Consider the following 22,519-nt stretch of genomic DNA (forward strand, 5'->3'; position numbering starts at 1 on the left):
TGCTGGAAGCACTAGGGGGGTAACTGGAAGCACTGGAGTTACTGGGAGCACCGGGAGGGGCCAACTGGGAGCGCTGTGGTTACCGAGAGCACTGGGAGGGGGTAACTGGGGTTACTGGGAGCACTTGGGGGGGCTACTGGGAGCAGTGGGAACACTGGAAGGGGGGAACTGGGCAGACTGGGGGAACTGGTCGGGCTGGGAGCGCTCCCGGACGCCTGGGTCCCCGCGGTGGCGGGGGAGGAGGCCGTGGGGGGGGAGCTGCTCGGGCAGGCCCGGACGCCTGCGTCCCTCCGGCGCCGGGCTCGGGCGGGGCACTGGGAAGGACTGGGAGGGAGCTGGGCCATACTGGGAGCCTGGGAGGGGTTCCCGGGCTGCATTGGGGGGGGGACTAGGAGGTTACCGGGTTGTACTGGGAGCCTGGGAGAGGTTATGGGGCTGTACTGGGAAGGACTGGGAGGAACTGGGCCATACTGGGCGTGCTGGGAAGGGCTTGATGGCTTCAGTCGGTCATTCTAGAAGCTCTTACTGGTGTGTGGTGGTCCATTCCGATTCCTACTGGTTTCTAATGGCTCATACTGGTTCACGTTAGTTTGTATGATCTCATACTGGTTCATGCCGGTCTTGCTGGTCATACTGGGAAGGGTCTGGAGGCTTTCATGGCCCATTCGGGAAGGTCTTGCTGGCCTATGGTGGTCCATACTGGTTTCCTGCTGTCTTACACTGCTCTGTGTGGGCCTTTACTGGTCCATACTGGTCTTTACTGAACTATACTGGGCCATACTGGTCTTCCTGGTTGCACCAGAAAAGGTCCAGAGGCTTTAACGGGCCATTCTGGAAGGTCGTGGTGGTTCCTAATGGTTTGTGCCATCTTCTACTGGTCTTTACGGGTCTATGCTGGTCTTTAATGGACCATACTGGTCTTCCCGGTCATACTGGGAAGGGTTTGGAGGCTTTAACGGGCCATTCCGGAAGGTCTTACCGGTTTGTGGTGGTTCCTACTGGTTTCTGCCATCTTCTACTGGTCCATGCTAGTCTCCAATGAACTATACTGGTCCATATTGGTCTTACTGGTCATACTGGGAAGGGTCTGGAGGCATTAATGGGCCATTCTGAAAGGTCCTCCCAGTTCACGGCGGTTTCTGCTGTCTTCTACTGGTCCATGCTGGTGTTTATGGGTCCATGCTAGTCTTTAATGACCTGTACTGGTCCATACTGGTCCTACTGGTCACACTGGGAAGGGTCTGGAGGCGTTAACGGGCCATTCCAGAAGATCTTACTGGTCTGTGGTGGCCCGCACCGCTTCCTACCATCTTCTGCTGGTCCGTACTGGTCCAAACCGGTCTCGCCGGTGCCCCGCAGGCGATGCCGGACGCCGACCCCCGCCTGGACCCGGGCCGCTGGGCGGCCGCCAGCTTCCGCCCGCGGGGGGGACCCTCCGCCCCCGCCCCCCGCCCGCGCCGGGGCTTCTGGCGTCGCCTGGGCGGCTGCTGCGGCTGCTGCGGCTGCTGCCGGCGCGGCACCGAGGACTGGGAGCCCCCCCCCGGCGAGGTCCCGGGGCGCCGCCCCCCCCAGCCCCTGCGGCCCGGTCAGTGCCGGGGGACGGCGGCGGTTTCGGGGCTCCCTCAGCGGGAGGAGGGCGGTTTGGGGGCTCCCCGGGTGGAAAAAGGGCGGTTTTGGGGCTCCCCGGGTGGGAGAAGGGCGGTTTCGGGGCTCCCTGGGTGGGAGGAGGGCGGTTTCGGGGCTCCCTGGGAGGAAAAAGGGCGGGTTTGGGGCTCCCCGGGTGGAAATAGGGCAGTTTCGGGGCTCCTCTCATGGAAAAAAGGCGGTTTCAGGGCTCCCTGGGTGGGAGGAGGGCGGTTTTGGGGCTCCCTGTAAGGAAAAAGAGCAGTTTTGGGGCTCCCCGGGTGGGAGAAGGGTGGTTTCGGGGTTCCCTGGGAGGAAAAAGGGCAGTTTCGGGGCTCCCCTCGTGGAAAAAAGGCGGTTTCGGGGCTCCCTGGGTGGGAGGAGGGCAGTTTTGGGGCTCCCTGTAAGGAAAAAGAGCAGTTTTGGGGCTCCCCTCATGGAAAAAGGGCAGTTTTGGGGCTCCCCGGGTGGGAGGAGGGCAGTTTTGGGGCCTCCTGGGGGGAGGACGAGCGGTTTCGGGGCTCCCCGTGAGGAGAAGGGGGGGTCTGGGGGCTCCCCCCAAGCAGAGGAGGAGGCGGGGGGCCTCCTCCCCTCTGCCCCCCTCCCTTCTCTCCGCCCGTCCCCGTTCTGAGGCCAAAGGCGCCATTTTGGGGCCATTTCCCGGCCCTCCTGGCGCAGAAAAGGCAGTTTCTAGGCCTCCCCCCGGGCTGTTTTCGGGGTTGTGCCCCCCCAAGAGGAATTTAGGGGGTTCGGGGTCCCCTCTCCATCACCGCCCCCCCCCCCCCCAGCTCCCATTTTGGATCCAAAAGTGCCCAGTTTGGGCCATTTCCAGGCTTGGGGGGGAACGGCGGTTTCAAGGCCCCCCCGGGGGGGTTTTGGGGCTGTTTTGGGGGTTCCGGGGGTGGGATTCGCGCGGGGTTTTCACCGCCCGCTGCGCCCTCTCCCACCGCAGGCCTGCTGGCCCCCCGCGGGCTGGTCGTGGGCTCGCCGGCCAACCGGGCCGCCCACCACACCTCCGAGTTCGCCTGCCCGCGGCTGGTGGTGCGGCGGGGCCAGGCCTTCGACCTGCGCGTCCTCCTGCCCCGGCCCTTCGACCCCCGGGACGACGACCTCTGCGTGGAGCTCACCCTCGGTGGGGCCGGGGGGGCAACTGGGGGGTCTGGGGGGCAACTGGGGGGGCAACTGGGGGGTCTGGGGGGGCAACTGGGGGGTCTGGGGGGCAACTGGGGGGTCTGGGGGGGCAACTGGGGGGTCTGGGGGGCAACTGGGGGGGCAACTGGGGGGTCTGGGGGGGCAATTGGGGGCTGAGGGAGGCAACTGGGGGGCAATTGGGGGCCGAGGGGGGCAACTGGAAGGTCTGGGGGGCAACTGGGGGGGCAACTGGGGGGGCCGAGGGGGGCAACTGGGGGGGCAACTGGGGGGTCTGGGGGACAACTGGAGGGTCTGGGGGGCAACTGGAGGTTGGGGGGCAATTGGGGGCTGAAGGAGGCAACTGGGGGGCAACTGAGGGGTCTGGGGGGCAACTGGAGGTTGGGGGGGGCAGCTGCGTGGCGCAATAGGGCGTGGTGACATCACCCAGGGCCCGATGGCGTCACCCAGGCGGGGCGCCGGCGTCACCCAGGCTGCCGCGCCCTCACCCGGGGTGCCCTCGGCCTCGCCCCTCCCCTGCCGGGGGGCGATGACCTCACCCGCCCGGGCGATGACCTCACGCCCGAGGGGGTGATGTCACCCGCAGGCCCCAACCCGCAGGTGGCAAAGGGGACCCACGTCCTCATCCCATTGGGCGAATCCTCGGCCACCGGTTGGACGGCCGAGGAAGAGGAGAGCGAGGAGGGGGCGGAGCGTCCCGGAGGCCCCGCCCTCAACCTCTGCCTCACGGCCCCGCCCGACGCTCCCATTGGCCGCTACCGCCTCAGCGTCAAGACCCGCACGCGGGCGGGGGAGTACGCGGCCCCCTTCGACGACGCCAACGACTTCTACCTCCTCTTCAACCCCTGGTGCCCGGGTGAGGCGGCCCTGCGCCGGGGCACGGAGCCCCGCCCGCGGGCAACGCGGGGGCTTCCAGACTGGGCGGGTTCGGGGCTCCCCGGGGCGGCACTGGGCGGTTTCGGGGCTCCCCGGGGTGAGATTTGGTGGTTTTGGGGCTCCCTGGGGTGGGATTTGGCAGTTTCGGGGCTCCCCAGCCTGAGATTTGGCGGTTTTGGGGCTCCCCGGGGCGGGATTGGGCGGTTTTGGGGCTCCCCGGGGCGGGATTTGGCAGTTTTGGGGCTCCTTGGGGTAGGATTTGGTGGTTTTGGGGCTCCCCGGGGTGAGATTTGGTGGTTTTGGGGCTCCCTGGGGTGGGATTTGGCAGTTTTGGGGCCCCTTGGGGTGGGATTTGGCGGTTTTGGGGCTCCCCGAGGCAATATTTGGCAGTTTCGGGGCTCCCCGGGGCAAGATCTGGCAGTTTCGGGGCTCCCCGGGGCAAGATCTGGCAGTTTCGGGGCTCCCCGGGGCGAGATTTGGCGGTTTCGGGGCTCCCTGGGGTGGGATTTGGCGGTTTCAGGGCTCCCTGGGCTGAGATTTGGTGATTTTGGGGCTCCCTGGGGTGGGATTTGGCAGTTTTGGGGCTCCCTGGGGCGAGATTTGGCAGTTTTGGGGCTCCCCGAGGCAATATTTGGCGGTTTCGGGGCTCCTTGGGGTGGGATTTGGCAGTTTCGGGGCTCCCCGGGCTGAGATTTGGCGGTTTCGGGGCTCCCCGATCTGAATGCGGTAGTTGGGGGGGCGGGGGGGGGGTCAGGGGGGGCAATTTGAGGCCCCCCCCCCCCCCCCCCCCCCATGATTTCGGGGTGCCCCCCGCCCCCAGATGACCACGTCTACATGGAGCACACCAGCGACCTCAGCGAGTACGTCCTGAACGAGACGGGGCGCATCTTCTACGGCACCGAGGAGCAGATCGCCGAGCGCTGCTGGAACTACGGGCAGGTACCCGCCGCCCCGCCGGGACCCCGAAACTGGTAGAACCCCCCCCCACCCCCCCCCCCGGGCGAGGAGACCCCAAAGTTTGGGTGGGAAATGGGAGAGCGGGCATTGAAATGCCGTGGGGACCCTAAAAATGGGGGGGGGGCACCCCAAAATTGGGGGCTGTCCTAAAGCAGAGGACCCTACAACTGGGAGGTGCCCAAAAAATCATCGCGGGGTCCCCCCAAACCATCGGGGGGGTCCCCAAAACCATCGGGGGGTCCCCCCAAACCATCGGGGGGGTCCCCAAACCATCACGGGTCCCCCCAACCATCATGGGGGTCCCCAAACCCATCGGGGGGGTCCCCCCAAACCATCGGGGGGTCCCCCCAACCATCACGGGTCCCCCCAACCCTCATGGGGGTCCCCAAACCCATCGGGGGGGTCCCCAAAACCATCACGGGTCCCCCCAACCCTCATGGGGGTCCCCAAACCATCGGGGGGGTCCCCCAAACCATCACGGGTCCCCCCAAACCATTGCAGCATCCCCCAAACCATCGGGGGGGTCCCCCTAAACCATCGGGGGGGTCCCCCCAAACCATCACGGGTCCCCCCAAACCATCACAGGGGTCCCCAAACCATCGGGGGGATCCCCCCAACCATCACGGGTCCCCCCAACCCTCATGGGGGTCCCCAAACCCATCGGGGGGGTCCCCAAAACCATCACGGGTCCCCCCAAACCATCGGGGGGGTCCCCCCAAACCATCCCCGACGCCCATAGGATTGGGGGGGGGGGGCCACCCTGGAACCACTTTTTGCTTTTGGGGGGGGTTTGGGGGGGGACTTGGGGGGGTCTGGGGACAGCCCTGACTGGGGGCGCCCCCCCAGTTCGAGGCGGGGGTGCTGGAGGCCTGCCTGTACATCCTGGACCGGCGGGGGATGCCCCACAGCGCCCGGGGGGACCCCGTCATGGTGGCCCGCGTCGTCTCCGCCATGGTGGGCTTTTGGGGGCGAAGGGGGGGGGATTTGGGGGGGCCCCGGGGGAGGCCGGCGGTTTTGGGGTGCTCTAAGGGGGCTTGGGGGGGGGGGCACCGTGGGTCTGCAGGTGGGATGTGGGGATCGGGGGACCGCCATGGGGTTTTGGGGGCCGCTGTGTGGTTTGGGGGGGCGCTGATGGCCTTTGGGGGGGGGCACGGGGCTTTGGGGGGGGCACTGATGGCTTTGAGGGGTGCTGATGGCCTTTGGGGGGGGCACTGATGGCTTTGGGGGGGTGCTGATGGATTTGGGGGGGGCACTGATGGATTTTGGGGGGGCACAGGGTTTTGGGGGGTGCTGATGGATTTGGGGGGGGCACTGATGGCCTTTGGGGGGGGCACAGGGTTTTGGGGGGGCACTGATAGCTTTGGGGGGGGTGCAGGGTTTTGGGGGGGTGTTTTGGGGGGGTTCTGATGGATTTTGGGGGGGGCGCTGGGTTTTGGGGGGGTTCTGATGGATTTTGGGGGGGTGCAGGGCTTTTGGGGGGTGCTGGCTTTTGGGGGGTGTTGAGTTTTGGGGGGTGCTGATGGCTTTGGGGGGGCACTGATGGCTTTGCGGGGGCACAGGGTTTCTGGGGGCTCTGATGGCTTTTGGGGGGGCGCTGATGGCTTTGGGGGGTTCTGAAGGCTTTTGGGGGGTTCTGAAGGCTTTTGGGGGGGCGCTGGGTTTTGGGGGGGTTCTGATGGCTTTTGGGGGGGTGCTGGGTTTTGGGGGGTGTTGGGTTTTGGGGGGGTTCTGATGGATTTGGGGGGGGCACAGGGTTTTGGGGGGTGCTGATGGCTTTTTGGGGGGCACTAATGGCTTTTGGGGGGGTTCTGATGGCTTTTGGGGGGGTCGCTGGGCTTTGGGGGGTCCTGGTGGCTTTGGGGGGGGGCGCTGGGTTTTGGGGGGGTTCTGGTGGTTTTGGGGGGGGCGCTGGGTTTCGGGGGGCGCTGACGGCTGCGGGGCGCCGCAGGTGAACTCGCTGGACGACAACGGGGTGCTGGTGGGCAACTGGACGGGGGACTACGCGCAGGGCACCAACCCCTCGGCCTGGGCCGGCTCCGTCGCCATCCTGCGCGCCTACCACAGCGCCGGCGCCCCCGTGCGCTACGGCCAGTGCTGGGTCTTCGCCGGCGTCATGACCACCGGTGCGTCCCCGGCCTGACTGGTTTGTACTGGTCCGGCCCTGGCCTAGGCCGGGGAGCGTGGTGGGAGGGCCCGGCGGCCCCCAGGGAGCGGATGGAGTCGCTCAAAGGGAGGGAAGTTGGGCCTAAGGTGCCAGGTTTCCGACTGGTTTCCTACTGGTCTACGCTGGTTGATACTGGTGTCACCCAGGTTTATACTGGGAGAGGGTCTGGGGTGCCTGGGGAGCCGCTGGGAGCCACGCGAAGGCGGACTGGAGCCTCTAGTACGGTGATAAGCGAAGCCCAAAATGTATTCTTCATACTGGTTTATACTGGTTTGACCCAGTTATGGGCTGGTTTGTACTGGGAGGGGGTCCAGTGCGCCCTGGGAGTCACTGGAAGGCAAACGGGAGCCTCTCGCAGGGAGACAAGTCAACCCTGAGAGAGACGCTTTGATAATGGCTTGTACCGGTCTGTACTGGTTTATACTGGTTTGTACTGGTGTACCCCAGTGCTGCGGTGCCTGGGCCTCCCCACCCGCACCGTCACCAACTACAACTCGGCCCACGACACCGACGTCTCCCTCACCACCGACATCTACTTCGACGAGAACATGCGGCCCCTGGAGCGCCTCAACACCGACTCTGTCTGGTACTGGTTTCTACTGGTTTCTACCGGTTTCTACTGGTGTGGGACGGGAGTCACAGGGAAGGGGGCGCTGGGAGGTGGTTTGGGGGCTGTGGGGGCGAGAACAGCTGAAGTAGGGGCTGGGAGGCTCCTCCTCGGCCGTTCTGGCGCATACTGGTTTATATTGGTACGTGCCGGTTTACGCCAGCCCGCGCTGGTCCGTACTGGTCCATACTGGTTTATACTGGGCTGCGCAGGAACTTCCACGTGTGGAACGACTGCTGGATGAAGCGCCCCGACCTCCCCGACGGCTACGACGGGTGGCAGGTTGTCGACGCCACCCCCCAGGAGACCAGCAGCGGTACTGGTTTATACTGGTCTATATCGGGAGGCACCGGGAGGAGGCCTGGGGGTCGGCGGGGCTGGGTGGCTTGTGGCCAGCGGGAGAGGGGAGAGCCACGGCAGGGGCTCGGCGGCGCGTAACGGCCCGTACCGGTCCTTACTGGTCCGTACTGGTGACGCCCCCAGGGCTGTTCTGCTGCGGGCCGTGCTCGGTGACGGCGGTGAAGAACGGCGAGGTCTTCCTCAAGTACGACACCCCCTTCGTCTTCGCCGAGGTAGGGGGCGGGGCCGACCCCCGCGGCGGCGGCGGCGGCGGGCGCGGCGGCGGGCGCGGCCTCTAAGGGCGTGGCCTCTAAGGGCGTGGCCGGCCCCCAGGTGAACAGCGACAAGGTCTACTGGCAGCGGCAGCCCAACGGCGCCTTCGCCGTGGTGCACGTGGAGGAAGGCGCCATCGGGCGCCGCATCAGCACCCTGGGGGCGGGGTCCGGCGCCCGGTTGGACATCACCCACCAGTACAAGCACCCCGAGGGTGAGGCCCCGCCCCCTGACGCCCCTTGACCCCCCCCCATGACCCAACCCCCCCCTTGGCCCCCTCCTTCCTCGCCCGAGGGTTGAACCTTGACCCGTTGACCCCACAGCCCTTGACCCGTTGACCCCCGACCCCATCGCCTGTGCCCTTTGACCTACAACCCACCAGCCCCTGAGCCCCCGCGACCCTTGACCTACTGACCTGCGACCCGTGACACCATGACCCAACAACCCGTGACACCACGACCCAACACCCCATGACCGTGACCCAACCACCCTTGACCTCCTCGGTCTTGACCCCAGGCATTGACCCCTTGACCCTGGCACCCCACAGCCCTTGACCCGTTGACCCCTTGACCCTGGCACCCCACAGCCCTTGACCCGTTGACCCCCGACCCTTGCCCCCTGACCCCATGACCCCCTTGACCCCGACCCCGCCTCGACCCATTGACCCAAGACCATGACCCAACAGCGCAACCCGTGACCGCTGCCCCCCCTGCGCCCCCGACCCCTGACCCTTGACCCCCGCGACCCCAGGGCACAACTTCAACCCTGACACACCCCCCCCCCGGCGCCCCCTGACCCTTGACCTCTGCCCCCGCAGGCTCGGAGGAGGAGCGCCGCGCCGTCTCCACCGCCACCTCCCACGGCTCCCGGCCCCGCAACCGGGGGACCCCGTCGTCGGGGGAGGTGACGGTGACGGTGGGGGCGGGGCCGGCAGTGGCGGGGGCGGAGCTGGAGCTGCGGGCGGTGGCCCGGAACGAGGGGCTGGAGCCGCGGACGCTCCGCCTCCGCCTGTCCCTCTGCGCCGTCCGCTACACCGGGGTCTCCGGCGCCCCCTTCCGGCAGGAGCAGCACCGGCGCGCCCTGCCGCCGGGGCAGGGTGAGACCCCGACGCCCGCGTCCCCGCGGCGCCGTCCCCCGCGCGCCCGCGTCCCCTCCGCTCCGCTCGTCCCCCGGGGGCAGCGGGGGCGGCCCTCGGTCACCCGGGGGGCGCGGGCGGCCCGGGGCGCTGACGCCGCCTGTCCCCCCCCCGCCCAGAGGAGACGGTGACGATGACGGTGGCCTACGCCGAGTACAGCCCCCACGTGGGGGACCAGGACGCGCTGAAGCTGACGGCGGCCGGAACCGTGGAGGAGACGGGGCAAGTGGTGGCCAAGGAGCTGCGGGTCCGGCTGCACGCGCCCGAGCTCACCCTGACGGTACGGCCGGGCGCCGGGGGGGGGGGGCCGGCGGGCGCCGGGGGGGGCCCCAGGACGCCTGGGTCACCCCGCCGGCCGCCCGCGTCCCCTCTCTCGGCAGCTGCTGGCCCCGGCGGTGGTGGGGCAGGAGACCCCGGTCCAGGTGGTTTTCCAGAACCCCCTGCCCGAGCCCCTGAGCGGAGCCTCCCTGCGGATGGAGGGGGCCGGCATCTCCTGCCCCAAGCCCTTCTCCCTGGGGTGAGCACCCCGCCGGGGGGCGCGGGGGGGGCCCGGGGGCTGGGGGGGGCCCAGGGGGGCTGGGGGGTGGACCCAGGGGTCTTGGGGGGGGACCCCGGGCACTGGGGAGGGGACCCAGGGGGCCTGGGGGGGGGCACCCGGGGGGCTGGGGAGGGGACCCAGGGGGGCTAGGGGGGGGACCCCGGGGGGCTGGGGGGCACCCGGGGGGCTGGGGGGGGCCCAGGGGGGCTGGGGAGGGGACCCCGGGGGGCTGGGGGGGACCCATGGGTCTGGGGAGGGGACCCCAGTGGTCGCGGTGGGACCCAGGCATCCGTGGGGTCCCAAGAACCCGGGGAGGGGACCCAGGGGTCCGGGGGGACCCCAAATCCCCGGGGGGGGGACCCCAGGGGTCTGGGAGGGGACCCCAGCGGTCAGGGGGGCACCCAGGAACCTGGGGAGGGGACCCAGGGGTCCGGGGGGGACCCCAAATCCCCGTGGGGGGGGACCCCAGGGGTCGGGAGGGGGTCCCGGGGGGGGTGGGGGGCGTCCCCGTGTGACCCCGCGCCCCCTCGCCAGGTCGGTGGGCGCGGGGCAGACGGTGCGGCTGCGCCAGGCCGTGGTGCCGCTGCGGCCGGGGCGCCGGCGCCTGGTGGCCGCCTTGGAGAGCCCCCAGCTCGGGCCCCTCCACGGCGTCCTCCAGCTCGACGTCGCTCCCGGCCCTGCTGGGAGCACTGGGAACGCTGGGAGCCCCCCCCGGCGCCCACGACGCGGCCGGCGTCGCGCGCCCCCCCCCGCCGGGAGCACCGGGGGGTGACGGGGGGCGCTGGGAGGGCGCGGAGGGGATACTGGGGACACTGGGAGGGCGTGGAGGGGGCACTGGCGGCACTGGGAGGGTGACTGGGGGCACTGGGAGGGCGCGGAGGGGGCACTGGGGGCACTGGGAGGGCGTGGAGGGGATACTGGGGGGCACTGGGAGGGTGACTGGGGGCACTGGGAGGGTGTGGAGGGGGCACTGGCGGCACTGGGAGGTTGACTGGGGGCACTGGGAGGGCGTGGAGGGGGCACTGGCAGCACTGGGAGGGTGACTGGGGGCGCTGGGAGGGCGCGGAGGGGGCACTGGCGGCACTGGGAGGTTGACTGGGGGCGCTGGGAGGGCGTGGAGGGGGCACTGGGAGCACTGGGAGGGGTTACTGGGGGTAGTGGGAGGTTGACTGGGAGCACTGGGACCAGGTTTGGGGGTAAGTGGGAGCACTGGGAGCATGACGAGGGTGCTGGGAGGGTGACTGGGAGCACTGGGAGCAGGTTTAGGGTACACTGGGAGCACTGGGAGGCTGACTGGGAGCACTGGGAGCAGGTTTGGGGGTAAGTGGGAGCACTGGGAGCATGACGGGGGTGCTGGGAGGGTGACTGGGAGCACTGGGAGCAGGTTTGGGGGGCACTGGGAGCACGGTTTTGGTGTATACTGGGAGCACTGGGAGGGGTTACTGGGAATACTGGAAGCAGGCTTGGGCTCTACTGGGAGCACTGGCTGGGGCCGGGCGGGGTCACTGGGAGCACTGGGAGAGCCCCGCCCCGCCCAGCGCCCCAGCTTGGCCCCACCCACTCCCAGTTTCGCCCCGAACCGCCCCAGTGACGTCATCGAGCCTCTCTCACACCCCCCCCCCCCGACGTCACCCCCGCCCTTCCCCCACGCGCTCTCACCACGGCCTCAATAAAGCGCTGTGACGAAACAACGGCTCCCTGGCGTCACTGAGGGGGGCGGTGCCGCGCAGGGAGGAGGAAGTGACGTCGCGGGGAGAGCGAGTGGCGATTGGTCGCGGCGGCGGCCAATGGGGCGGGCGGTGGGGGGCGGGACCGCGACTTTAACGGGCGGCACGCCGGCGCGCTGACGTCACTTCCGGCCCGGCGGGCACGCGGAGCCGCCGCCAGGTTCGCGGCGCCGCCGGTGCCGCCGCGTGCCCGCCTCTCCCCCTCCCGGAAGTGACGAAACCGCCCCTCGCCCCACGCAACATGGGCGGACGTGACGTCAGGTGAGCGGCGCGGGGTGTGGGGGGGGAGGGAGGAGAGCGTGCGGGGGCGGGGCGGGACTTGGGGGGGGCGGTGCTTCCGGGGCGGGGCGGGGCCGGGGGTGGGCGGGGCGGGGCTCGGTGGGGGTTGGGCGGGGCGGTGGGTGTGGCTACGGGCCGGGGGGCGGGGCTGTGGGGTGGTGGGCGGGGCTATGGGGCAGTGGGCGGGGCTGTGGCCGTGGGGGCGGGGCTGTGGAGCGGTGGGTGTGGCTACAGACACAGGGTGGGGCTGTGGCCGTGTGGGCGGGGCTATGGGGCAGTGGGCGGGGCTATGGCTTTGGGGGTGGGGTTATGGGACAGTGGGTGTGGCTGTGAGCCTGGGGGCGGGGCTGTGGGGGCGGGGCTATGGATGTGCTGGCAGGGCTATGGGGCAGTGGGCGGGGCTGTGGCCGTGTGGGCGGGGCTATGGGGCAGTGGGTGTGGCTGTGAGCCTGGAGGTGGGGCTGTGGGGGCGGGGCTATGGCTGTGGTGGGGGGCTATGGGGCACTGGGCGGGGCTGTGGCTGTGGGGGCGGGGCTGTGGGGTGGTGGGTGTGGCTGTGGCCCTGGGGGCGGGGCTGTGTGGGCGGGGCTACAGGGCACTGACCCCGCCCCCCCCGCCGGCAGCCCGGGCGTGGCGCTGCGGGTGGTGCTGGCGGGGGCGTGGCACGTGGTGCGCGGGCGGAGCCTGGGCCAGTTCCCGCGGGTGCTGGGGCTACTGGAGGCCGTGGGGCGGGCGGCCCCTGCCGCCCTCCGCTTCCGGCACGGCGCCCGCCTGCGCCTCGGCCTGCAGGCCGCCGTGAGTAGCCCTCCCCCCCCGCCCCGCCCCCTTCCCAGCATGCCCCGGGGCCGGCGGCCGGCGCTGCCCCCCCCCCCCGCCCGGCGGCCATCTTGCCCCGCCGGCCCGCAGGTGGTGGTGCGGCTGCTGCAGGAGGCCCAGCCCGACGGGAAGGTCTTCGACGCCATCGACTCCTTCTTCCCCCGAGGGGGAGGCGCCGGCCGCCGGCCACGGCCAGGCCGTGAGTGGGGGGGGGGGGGGGCGGGGGGGGCCGGGGCGGGGCCGGGCGGGGCCGGGCCTCACCCCCCCTCCCCCCCCCCCCCCGCCCCCAGACCCCCCCAGGAGCTGGCGATGGTGGGGGAGGCGCAGGAGAGCTTCCGCGAGCTGGTGCTGGGCGCTGCTGGCCGACCGCGGGCGGCGGGCGGCCTACCTCCAGGTACCTCCCAGTGCCCCCAGTGCCCTCCCCAGCGCCTCCCAGTCCCCCCCAGGGCCTCCCCCCGTCTCCCAGTTCCTCTCGGTGCCTCCCCAGCACCTCCCAGTTGCCCCCAGGGCCTCCCGCCATCTCCCAGTGCCCTCCCAGTAGGTCCCTCGTTCCTCCAGTCCCCCCTAGTGCCTCCTGCTGCTTCCCAGTATGGCCCGGTGCCCCCCCAGTAGCTCCCCAGTGCCTCCTGCTGTCCCCCAGTGCCTCCTGCCATCTCCCAGTTCCTCCCAGTGCCCTCCCAGTAGCTCCCTAGTTCCTCCCAGTCCCCCCTAGTGCCTCCTGCTGCTTCCTAGTATGGCCCAGTGTCCCCCCAGTAGCTCCCCAGTGCCTCCTGCTGTCCCCCAGTGCTTCCCACTGCCCTCCCAGTAGCTCCCTAGTTCCTCCCAGTCCCCCCCAGTGCCTCCTGCCATCTCCCAGTTCCTCCAGTGCCCTCCCAGTAGCTCCCTAGTTCCTCCCAGTCCCCCCAGTGCCTCCTGCTGCTTCCCAGTATGGCCCAGTGCCCCCCCCAGTAGCTCCCAGTGCCTCCTGCTGTCCCCCAGTGCCTCCCACTGCCCTCCCAGTAGCTCCCTCGTTCCTCCCAGTCCCCTCTACTGCCTCCTGCTGCTTCCCAGTATGGCCCAGTGCCCCCCCAGTAGCTCCCCAGTGCCTCCCGCCGTCTCCCAGTTCCTCTCGGTGCCTCCCCAGCGCCTCCCAGTTGCCCCCAGGGCCTCCCGCCATCTCCCAGTGCCCTCCCAGTAGGTCCCTCGTTCCTCCCAGTCCCCCCTAGTGCCTCCTGCTGCTTCCCAGTATGGCCCAGTGTCCCCCCAGTAGCTCCCCAGTGCCTCCTGCTGTCCCCCAGTTCCTCCCAGTGCCCTCCCACTAGGTCCCTAGTTCCTCCCAGTCCCCCCCAGTGCCTCCCGCTGTCCCCCAGTGCCTCCCACTGCCCTCCCAGTAGCTCCCTAGTTCCTCCCAGTCCCCCCCAGTGGCCCTCATTGTCTCCCAGTTCCCCACAGCACCCCTCAGTCTGCCCAGAGCATCCTCCCATTGCTTCCCAGTGCCTCCCAGTTCCTCCCCCATCCCTTCCAATGGGTGTTGGGTGCCCCGGGGCTCTGCGAGGGGCCTTCCCAGTCCTCCCAGTTTATCCCAGCATCCCCCAAATGCCTCCCAGTGCCTTCCCGTTGCCTCCCGGTGCCCCCCCGCCCTCCCCCAATCCGTCCTGACGGGTCCTGGGTGCCCCGGGAGGGGCTCCCAGTGCCCCCCAGTGCCTCCCAGTATCCCCTGGGCCCGGTGGGGCAGGAGTACGGGGAGCCGTTCCTGCAGGCGCTCGAGCACCTCTTCTACGAGTACCTGCAGCGGCTGGAGAGCGCCCTGCCCCCCCCGGACCTGCAGCAGGTGGGCGGGGCCTCGGGAGGGGGGGGGTGTGGCCATCGGGAGGGGGTGTGGCCTCGGGGAGGGGGGCGGGGCCTCAAGGGTGGGGCCCGTGGAGGGGGTGGGACTTCAGGGGGGGAGGAAAGGCCTTAGGGGTGGGGCTTAATGGGAGTGGGTGGGGCTTGGGAAAGGGGTGGGGCTTGGGAAGGGGTGGGGCTTGGAAGGGGGTGGGGGCTTAAATGGAGGGGGTGGGGCTTAAATGGAGGGGTGGGTCCCGGTTGGGAGGCAGGGGCGGGGCTTGCCCACTGAGCCATAACAGGGCCACAGGGTGGGGCTCGAGGCAAGGGGGCGGGGCCCGAGCTCGGCCCCCGCCCACCCGACCCCCGCCCCTTTCCAGCTCCATGAGGTGGTGTGGAGCCACGCCCCTCCGGGCTCCGCCCCTGTGACCTGCCAATCCTGAGCCGGTACCTGGCTGACATGGGCCACGCCCACTGCGGTAGGTGGGGCTTGACACGAGGGGCGGGGCTTAACGGAAGGATTAATGGCGGGGGTGGGCTGAGGGGCAAGGGGCGGGGCTTTGTGGAGGGTGTGGCCCCCCAAGCCCCGCCTGACTCTAAGCGCCCCCAGGCCCTGTGCCCCGCCCCCTGACCGCCGCCCGCTCCCGCCGCTGTCCATCTGCCAGGAGCCGCCCACCCGGTGAGCAGCCCCGCCCCTTCTCCCCCTCCGGCCCCGCCCCAATTAACCGTCTGGCCCCGCCCCCTCCAGGCTACAGCCCCCGCCTGGCCTCCGGAGGCTCCGCCCCCTCAAGGCCCCCCCCTTGGGTGAGTACGGAGGGGAGGGGTCTCCAGCCCCGCCCCTGGGGGGGGGAGGGACCCGTGCACCCAGGCCCCGCCCTCACACCCCCCCCCCCCCCCCCCCGCAGAGTTTGTCGATGACGTCATCAGTGACTCGGAGGACGAGGATTACCCCGCGCAGAAAGGTGGGGGGGCGGGGGGGCAATTGGGGGGCTGGGGGGGGGCAATTAAGGACTGGGGGGGCAACTGGGGGCTGGGGGGGGCAATTGGGGGGCTGGGGGGGTAAATTAGGGGCTGGGGGGGGTAATTAGGGGGTAATTAGCGACCGAGGCTGGGGCAGTGAAGGGTGGGGGGGCAATTGGGGGGCTGGGGGGGCAATTGGGGGGCTGGGGGGGGGGGCAATGAGGGGCTGGGGGGGTAAATTAGGGGTTAATTAGCGACCGAGACCGGGGCAATGAAGGGCGGGGGGGGGCAAATTGGGGGCTGGGGGGGGTAATTAGGGGTTAATTAGCGACCGAGGCCGGGCAATGAAGGGCAGGGGGGCAATTGGGGGGCTGGGGGGGGCAATGAGGGGCTGGGGGGGTAAATTAGGGGTTAATTAGTGACCAAGGCCGGGGCAATGAAGGGCGGGGGGCAATTGGGGGGCTGGGGGGGCAATTGGGGGGCTAATTAGGGGCTGGGGGGGCAATTAGGGGGTAATTAGCGACGGAGGCCGGGGCAGTGAAGGGCGGGGGGGCAATTGGGGGGCTGGGGGGGCAATTGGGGGGCTAATTAGGGGCTGGGGGGGCAATTAGGGGGTAATTAGCGACGGAGGCCGGGGCAGTGAAGGGCGGGGGGGCAATTGGGGGGCTGGGGGGGGTAATTGTGGGCGGGGGGGCACTGGGGGTATCCCGTGGGGTAATTAACAGCTGGGGGGGGAGTTCGGGGGTAATTGGGGGGTAATTAGCGACGGGGGGCCGGGGGCGGGGGGGCAATTAACGCCCGTGCTCTCCCCCAGGCCCGGGCCCTGCCGCTCTCCCGCCGCGCCCCGCCCCGCCCCGGTGAGTGCCCGCCCCTGATGAGCCCCTAATTAATTAATTAGGAGGGGGGGTGTTTGTGTGTGTTAAACGGGCCAATGGGATTTTAGGAGGGAAGGAGGCGGCCAATGGGAGCGCGGCAGTGCTGAAGAGGGGCGGGCCGCGGGGCATGATGGGCTTGAGTCCCTGGACCGCTCAATTTGGGGTCTCCCCCTGGTTCCCCCCTCCGCCCCGCGGTGGTGCACTCCGGCGGCGGGGGGGGGGGGGGGGGGCGGGCCCTGCGCGCTGATTGGCCGCGGCGCGGCAGAGCGGCGGCCTGGCCGCCCAATAGCGCGCGGCGGAGGGGGGGGAGCGGAACTACGGCTCCCAGCAGCCCCCGCGCGCGGGCGGGCGCCGCCATTTTGTGTCGCTGGGCAGCGGCGGCCCGGTTGTGGGGAGGTGTGGCGGGAAGTGACGCAGTGGGCGGGGCTCGGGGGGGGCATTTCCGCTTCCGGGCGAGGGGAGAGGAGCCGGGGCGGCCACGATGCTGATCAAAGTGAAGGTGGGAGCGGGGGGGGGCGGCCCCGGGGGGCCGGGGGGGGGGGGGGGCTGTGCAGGCCGCGCCGCGGGGCACTGTGGGAGAGGGGGGGCCGCCCAGGGTTTTGGGGGACGTGGGGGGGGGGGGCTGCCCCGGGGCACTGTGGGATTGGGGGCGCTGACAGGCCCCTCCCCCGCCCCCCCCCCCCCCCCCCCCCCAGACTCTGACGGGGAAAGAGATCGAGATCGACATCGAGCCCACGGACAAGGTAGGAGGCCCCGCCCCCTTCCCAGCATGCCTTTAGCTCTGCCCTGCGGTCCCGTGATGCTCTGGGGCAAGGCGGGGGGGGGGGGGCTGTCTCCTGGGGTCCCTTCGGTGATGCCCTGGGGCAGGGCCGTGTCCCACTGAGGGGGTCTCCTGCATCCCATAATGCCCTGGGGAGGGTCTCCCCCATCTCATAATGCCCTGGGGAGGGTCTCCCCCATCCCATGATGCCCTGGGGAGGGTCTCCTGCATCCCATGATGCCCTGGGGCAGGGCCGTGTCTCACTGAGGGGGTCCTCCTGCATCCCATGATGCCCTGGGGAGGGTCTCCTGCATCCCATGATGCCCTGGGGAGGGTCTCCTGCATCCCATAATGCCCTGGGGAGGTCCTCCCCCATCCCATGATGCCCTGGGCAGGGTCTCCTGCATCCTATAATGCCCTGGGGAGGTCCTTCTCCATCCCATAATGCTCTGGGGAGGGTCTCCTGCATCCCATGATGCCTTGGGGAGGTTCTTCTCCATCCCATGATGCCCTGGGGCAGGGCTGTGTCCCACTAAGGGGGTCCTCCTGCATCCCATGATGCCTTGGGGAGGGTCTCCTGCATCCCATGATGCTCTGGGGCAGGGCTGTGTCCCACTGAGGGGGTTTCCCCATCCCATGATGCCCTGGGGAGGGTCTCCCCCATCTCATAATGCCCTGGCGAGGGTCTCCTGCATCCCATGATGCCCTGGGGCAGGGCTGTGTCTCACTGAGGGGGTCCTCCCGCATCCCATAATGTCCTGGGGAGGGTCTCCTCCATCCCATGATGCCCTGGGGCAGGGCCGTGTCCCACTGAGGGGGTCTTCCCCCATCCCATAATGCCTTGGGGAGGGTCTCCTGCATCCCATGATGCTCTAGGGAGGTCCTCCCGCATCCCATAATGCCTTGGGAGGGTCTCCTGCATCCCATGATGCTCTGGGGCAGGGCTGTGTCCCACTGAGGGGGTCCTCCCCCATCCCATGATGCCCTGGGGCAGGGCTGTGTCCCACTGAGGGGGTCTCCCCCATCCCATGATGCCCTGCGGAGGGTCTCCTGCATCCCATAATGCCCTGGGGAGGGTCTCCTGCATCCCATAATGCCCTGGGGAGGGTCTCCTGCATCCCATAATGCTCTGGGAAGGTCCTTCTCCATCCCATGATACCCTGGGGAGGTTCTTCTCCATCCCATGATGCCCTGGGGAGGGTCTCCCCCATCCCATGATGCCCTGGGACAGGGCTGTGTCCCACTGAGGGGGTCTCCCCCATCCCATGATGCCCTGGGGCAGGGCCGTGTCCCACTGAGGGGGTCCTCCCCCATCCCATGATGCCTTGGGGAGGGTCTCCCCCATCCCATGATGCCCTGGGGCAGGTTCCGACCCCCCCCAGCTGCACTTGCAGCCTCACGCCGTGTCCGAGGTTGACCCCAGGGGAGGGTCCCCCAGCATCCCACAAAGCCCTGGGGCGGGGGGGGGGGGTGTCCTGTCCCCCGGCATCCCCCGGTGCCGCGGGAGCGACCCCAGCGTCCCACGGTGCCGCGGGGCAGGTGGAGCGCATCAAGGAGCGGGTGGAGGAAAAGGAGGGGATCCCCCCCCAGCAGCAGCGCCTCATCTACAGCGGCAAGCAGATGTGAGGGGGCGGGGCCGGGGGGCGGGGCCTGGGGGGGCTGAGGGGGCGGGGCCTGAGAGGGTGGGGGCTGGGAGGGTGGGGCTGATGGGGCGGGGCCTGGGAGGGCGGGGCCTGAGGGGGTAGGGCCTGGGAAGGTGGGGGCTGAGGGGGTGGGGCCTAGGAGGGCGGGGGCTGAGGGGCGGGGCCTGAGAGGGTGGGGCTGGGAGGGCGGGGGCTGAGGGGGCGGGGCCTGAGAGGGCAGGGCCTGAGGGGGTGGGGCCTGGGAGGGCGGGGGCTGAGGGGGCAGGGCCTGGGGGGGGGGGCTGAGGGGGTGGGGCCCGGGAGGGCGTGGGCTGAGGGGGCGGGGCCTGGGAGGGCCGGCCTGAGGGGGTGGGGCCTGGGAGGGTGGGGGCTGGGAGGGTGGGGGCTGAGTGGGCGGGGCTGGGGTGGGGTTGAGGGAGGGAGGGGGCCGGGGGAGAAGGGGCGGGGTCCTGGAGGGGTGTGGTCTGCGCAGGGAGGGGCTGGCGATGGGCGTGGCCTGCCTGGGCGTGGCCCCCCCTCCTCGAGCCCCGCCCCGCCCCGCCCAGGAACGACGAGAAGACGGCGGCCGACTACAAGATCCAGGGCGGCTCCGTCCTCCATCTTGTCCTCGCCCTGCGCGGGGGCGGGGCGCCGCGGTGAGGGGGCGGGGCCCGCGCCGGACGCCGCCCCTTTCCCTCCGCCCCGCCCCCCCCCGGCCCCGCCCCGCCCTGAGGCCTCACCCCTCCCTCGCGCGCGCCTCTATTTAATAAAGTCGGTGACGTCAGGCTGGCGGCGTGTGATGTCGTGGGGGCGGCCGCGCGCGTCGCCCTTTCAGTTGCGCCGTCGCCCTTTTAATTGCGCCGTCGCCCCTTTAAGAGAGCAGCGAGTCGCGTCCCGGCGAGTCCTCCCGGGCGGCCAGAGCGGCCCTGTCCCCGCCCCTTCCGGCGCCTCGCTCTCTTCCAAAATGGCGGCGCCCGAGCTGGAGCGGCTCCTCGCCGAGCTGCTGGAGCCCGACAGCGACGTCCTGCGCCGGGTAACGGCGGCGGGGCCCGCGGGAGCGGGGCCGCAGCGGGACGGGGCCCCCCCGCTGACCCCCACCCCCCACCCCCCCCAGGCCACCGCCCGCCTCCGCGAAGCCTTCGCCGACCCCCAGACCCCCGCCCGCCTCGGCCTCCTCCTCAGCGCCGCCCCCGCCCCCAGGTACCGCCGCTGCCGGGGCTCCGCTGCCCCCCCCCCCCCGGGGGTCGGGACCCCCCCCCACCTTCCCGCCTCCGTGTGTGTGTCCCCCCCCCCTTTCCCAGGTCCGGCAGTTGGCCGCCGTGCTGCTGCGCCGGCGGCTGCTGGGGCGATGGCGGCGGCTGGACCCGGCCCTGCGCCAGAGGTGGGTGCTGGGGGGGGGGGGGGGGGGCTGAGGGGGGCGGGGCTGTGCTGAGGGGGGCGGGGCTAACATCTGCCCCCCCCCCCCCCCGCCCCCCCCCCCCGCAGCCTCCCGGCGCTGCTGTCGGAAGCCCTGGAGCGGGAAACGGAGTGAGTGCGAAGGGCGGCGGGTTTGGGGGTCCCCCCCGCCCCATAGTGGTGGTTTTGGGGTGTCCCCCCCGATATTGGCGGGTTTGGGGGTCCCCCCCGCCCCATAGTGGTGGTTTTGGGGGTGTCCCCCCCGATATTGGCGGGTTTGGGGGTCCCCCCGCCCCATAGTGGTGGTTTTGGGGTGTCCCCCCCCCACGATATTGGCGGGTTTGGGGGTCCCCCCGCCCCATAGTGGTGGTTTTGGGGTGTCCCCCCCCCCGATATTGGCGGGTTTGGGGGTCCCCCCGCCCCATAGTGGTGGTTTTGGGGTGTCCCCCCCCGATATTGGCGGGTTTGGGGGTCCCCCCGCCCCATAGTGGTGGTTTTGGGGTGTCCCCCCCCGATATTGGCGGGTTTGGGGGTCCCCCCGCCCCATAGTGGTGGTTTTGGGGGTGTCCCCCCCCCGATATTGGCGGGTTTGGGGGTCCCCCCGCCCCATAGTGGTGGTTTTGGGGTGTCCCCCCCCCCAATATTGGTGGGTTTGGGGGTCCCCCCGCCCCATAGTGGTGGTTTTGGGGTCCCCCCCCCCGATATTGGCGGTTTTGGGGGTCCCCCCGCCCCATAGTGGTGGTTTTGGGGGGTCCCCCCCCCGATATTGGCGGGTTTGGGGGTCCCCCCGCCCCATAGTGGTGGTTTTGGGGTGTCCCCCCCCGATATTGGCGGGTTTGGGGGTCCCCCCCGCCCCATAGTGGTGGTTTTGGGGTGTCCCCCCCCGATATTGGCAGGTTTGGGGGTCCCCCCGCCCCATAGTGGTGGTTTTGGGGTGTCCCCCCCCGATATTGGCGGGTTTGGGGGTCCCCCCGCCCCACAGTGGTGGTTTTGGGGGTGTCCCCCCCCGATATTGGCGGGTTTGGGGGTCCCCCCGCCCCATAGTGGTGGTTTTGGGGTGCCCCCCCTGATATTGGCAGGTTTGGGGGTGCCCCCCCCGCCCCACACTGGGAGGTTTGGGGCCCCCCCTGCCCCACACTGGGTTTGGGGTGCCCCCCCTGCCCTACACTGGGTTTTGGGGTGCCCCCCCCCGCCCCACACTGGGAGGTTTGGGGTGCCCCCCCCCGCCCCACACTGGGTTTGGGGTGCCCCCCCACCCCACACTGGGAGGTTTGGGGTGCCCCCCCACCCCACACTGGGAGGTTTGGGGCCCCCCCCCGCCCCACACTGGGTCTGGGGGCCCCCCCCCCGCTGTCCCCCCCAGGCACGCGGTGACGGTTGGCCCTGGCCCCGCTGGCCGCCCTGGTGCTGCGCCAGGGGGGGGGTCGGCGCCTGGGGCCCCCTCGGCGCCTGGGTGCAGGCGGCCGCCCGCGACCCCCGCCCCCCCCCGCCAGGAGGTAAGGCTGCTTTTGGGGGGGGGGGGCCCCCCCCGAATCCCCACCCCGGGCGGGGCCCGAGCGCCCCACGCCCCCCCTCCCCCAACCCGGGGTTGGTATGGGGGGGGGAGGGGGGGCTCCGAGCCCCCGCGGCTCCTGGCCCCCCCCTCCCCCGCAGGCGGCCCTGCTGGTGCTGAGCGCGGCGCTGGAGGCAGCCCCCCCGCGCCCCTGGCCCCCCACGGCCCCGCGCTGGCCGCCCTCTGCCGGGGGGCCCTCGCCCCCCGGGGCCCCCCCCGGGCCCCCTGGCCTACGGCCTGCGGGCCCTGGGGGGGCTGGCGGCCGCGCTTGGGGGGCACCCGGACGGTGAGTGCCGGCGGTTTCGGGGCGGCCCCCCCCCCTCCCCCCCCCCGCGGCGGCTTCCAGCCCCCCCGCAGCGAGCGGGGGGTTCGGGGTCCCCCCAAAAGGCTCGTTTTCAGCCCCAAAAAAAAGGGGGTTGGGGAGAGGGGGGGGGGGGGTTTGCTCAGCCCGGGAGCTCCCCGAAACGGCGCTTTGCAGCCCCAAAAGGGGCCCCCCCCCCAAAACGGCAGCTTCAGGGAACCCCGAAACGGGGGGGGGGGGGTTGGGGCATCCCGCCGCGGTTTTGGGGCGTCCCGCCGCGGTTTTGGGGTCCCCCCAACCCCTTTTTTCTTCCCCCCCCAGGAGCTGCTGCGGTTGCTGCTCCCCGACGTCCTGACGGCCCTGAAGGAGCTGCTCGACGCCGACGAGGTGAATTAGGGGGGGCGCTTGGCCGTTTTGGGGGGCGCTTGGCCGTTTTGGGGGGCTCTGGGCCACTTTGGGGGGGTCCGGGGCGCCCCTAAAAGATTTTGGGGTGTTTTCTGGGTGCTTTCGAGGCCGCCCCGAAGCTCCCCGGGCCGGTTTTGGGGGGCGCGGGGCCAGTTTGGGGCGTTTCGGGCCCCCCCCCCCCCCCCCCGAGCTTTCGGGGTGCCGCGGGCCCTTTCAAGGGCGGGTTCGGGGGCTGGGGGGGGCTCGGGGCCCCCCCAAACGCCGGGTGCCCCCCAGGAGCGGGGCAGCGAGGCCCTGGAGGTGCTGGACGAGTTCCTGGAGGCCGACCCCCGCCGCCGTCGCCCCCCACCTCGCGCCCCTGCT

At 70.8% G+C, this 22,519-nt stretch overlaps 3 protein-coding genes and 1 pseudogene across 4 annotated transcripts; all 4 read left to right on the top strand.

The window, feature by feature from the left end:
- Positions 1-1,362: 1,362 nt before the first annotated feature.
- On the top strand, positions 1,363-10,433 carry LOC309604257 (protein-glutamine gamma-glutamyltransferase K-like; the record flags this gene model as incomplete). Its single annotated transcript, XM_082339191.1, has 14 exons — positions 1,363-1,585; positions 2,576-2,755; positions 3,359-3,628; positions 4,469-4,587; positions 5,452-5,559; positions 6,554-6,728; positions 7,217-7,355; positions 7,589-7,692; positions 7,860-7,948; positions 8,049-8,202; positions 8,806-9,084; positions 9,243-9,403; positions 9,504-9,640; positions 10,196-10,433. The coding sequence occupies 14 exons, from the start codon at positions 1,363-1,365 to the stop codon at positions 10,431-10,433; spliced, it is 2,376 nt and encodes a 791-aa protein (XP_082195317.1).
- Positions 10,434-11,561: 1,128 nt separating this feature from the next.
- On the top strand, positions 11,562-13,095 carry LOC309604260 (TERF1-interacting nuclear factor 2-like; the record flags this gene model as incomplete). The annotated part of the gene is made up of 5 exons (XM_082339194.1): positions 11,562-11,649; positions 12,291-12,462; positions 12,574-12,686; positions 12,774-12,877; positions 13,025-13,095. Exons 1-5 carry the CDS (start codon positions 11,630-11,632, stop codon positions 13,093-13,095), a joined length of 480 nt encoding a protein of 159 aa, XP_082195320.1. The 5' UTR covers positions 11,562-11,629.
- Positions 13,096-16,496: 3,401 nt separating this feature from the next.
- NEDD8 (NEDD8 ubiquitin like modifier) lies at positions 16,497-19,287 on the top strand. The gene is made up of 4 exons (XM_082339192.1): positions 16,497-16,620; positions 16,817-16,864; positions 18,421-18,503; positions 19,070-19,287. Exons 1-4 carry the CDS (start codon positions 16,603-16,605, stop codon positions 19,161-19,163), a joined length of 243 nt encoding a protein of 80 aa, XP_082195318.1. The 5' UTR covers positions 16,497-16,602; the 3' UTR covers positions 19,164-19,287.
- Positions 19,288-19,792: 505 nt separating this feature from the next.
- On the top strand, positions 19,793-22,513 carry LOC309604261 (annotated as a pseudogene). Its single transcript, XR_014230905.1, has 6 exons — positions 19,793-19,884; positions 19,989-20,030; positions 21,262-21,394; positions 21,435-21,736; positions 22,073-22,138; positions 22,433-22,513. The product of XR_014230905.1 is annotated as an uncharacterized misc_RNA (transcript).
- Positions 22,514-22,519: the final 6 nt, after the last annotated feature.

Source organism: Platalea leucorodia (assembly GCF_965183815.1).
Source record: "Platalea leucorodia genome assembly, contig: HAP1_HAP1_SCAFFOLD_525, whole genome shotgun sequence".
NCBI lineage: Eukaryota > Metazoa > Chordata > Aves > Pelecaniformes > Threskiornithidae > Platalea > Platalea leucorodia.

Bases quoted from the DNA above. Each gene is read 5' to 3' on its own strand.
- NEDD8 (XM_082339192.1), top strand. The intron at 16,865-18,420 runs GTAGGAGGCCCC...GCCGCGGGGCAG, and splicing joins ACATCGAGCCCACGGACAAG to GTGGAGCGCATCAAGGAGCG. The intron at 18,504-19,069 runs GTGAGGGGGCGG...CGCCCCGCCCAG, and splicing joins ATCTACAGCGGCAAGCAGAT to GAACGACGAGAAGACGGCGG.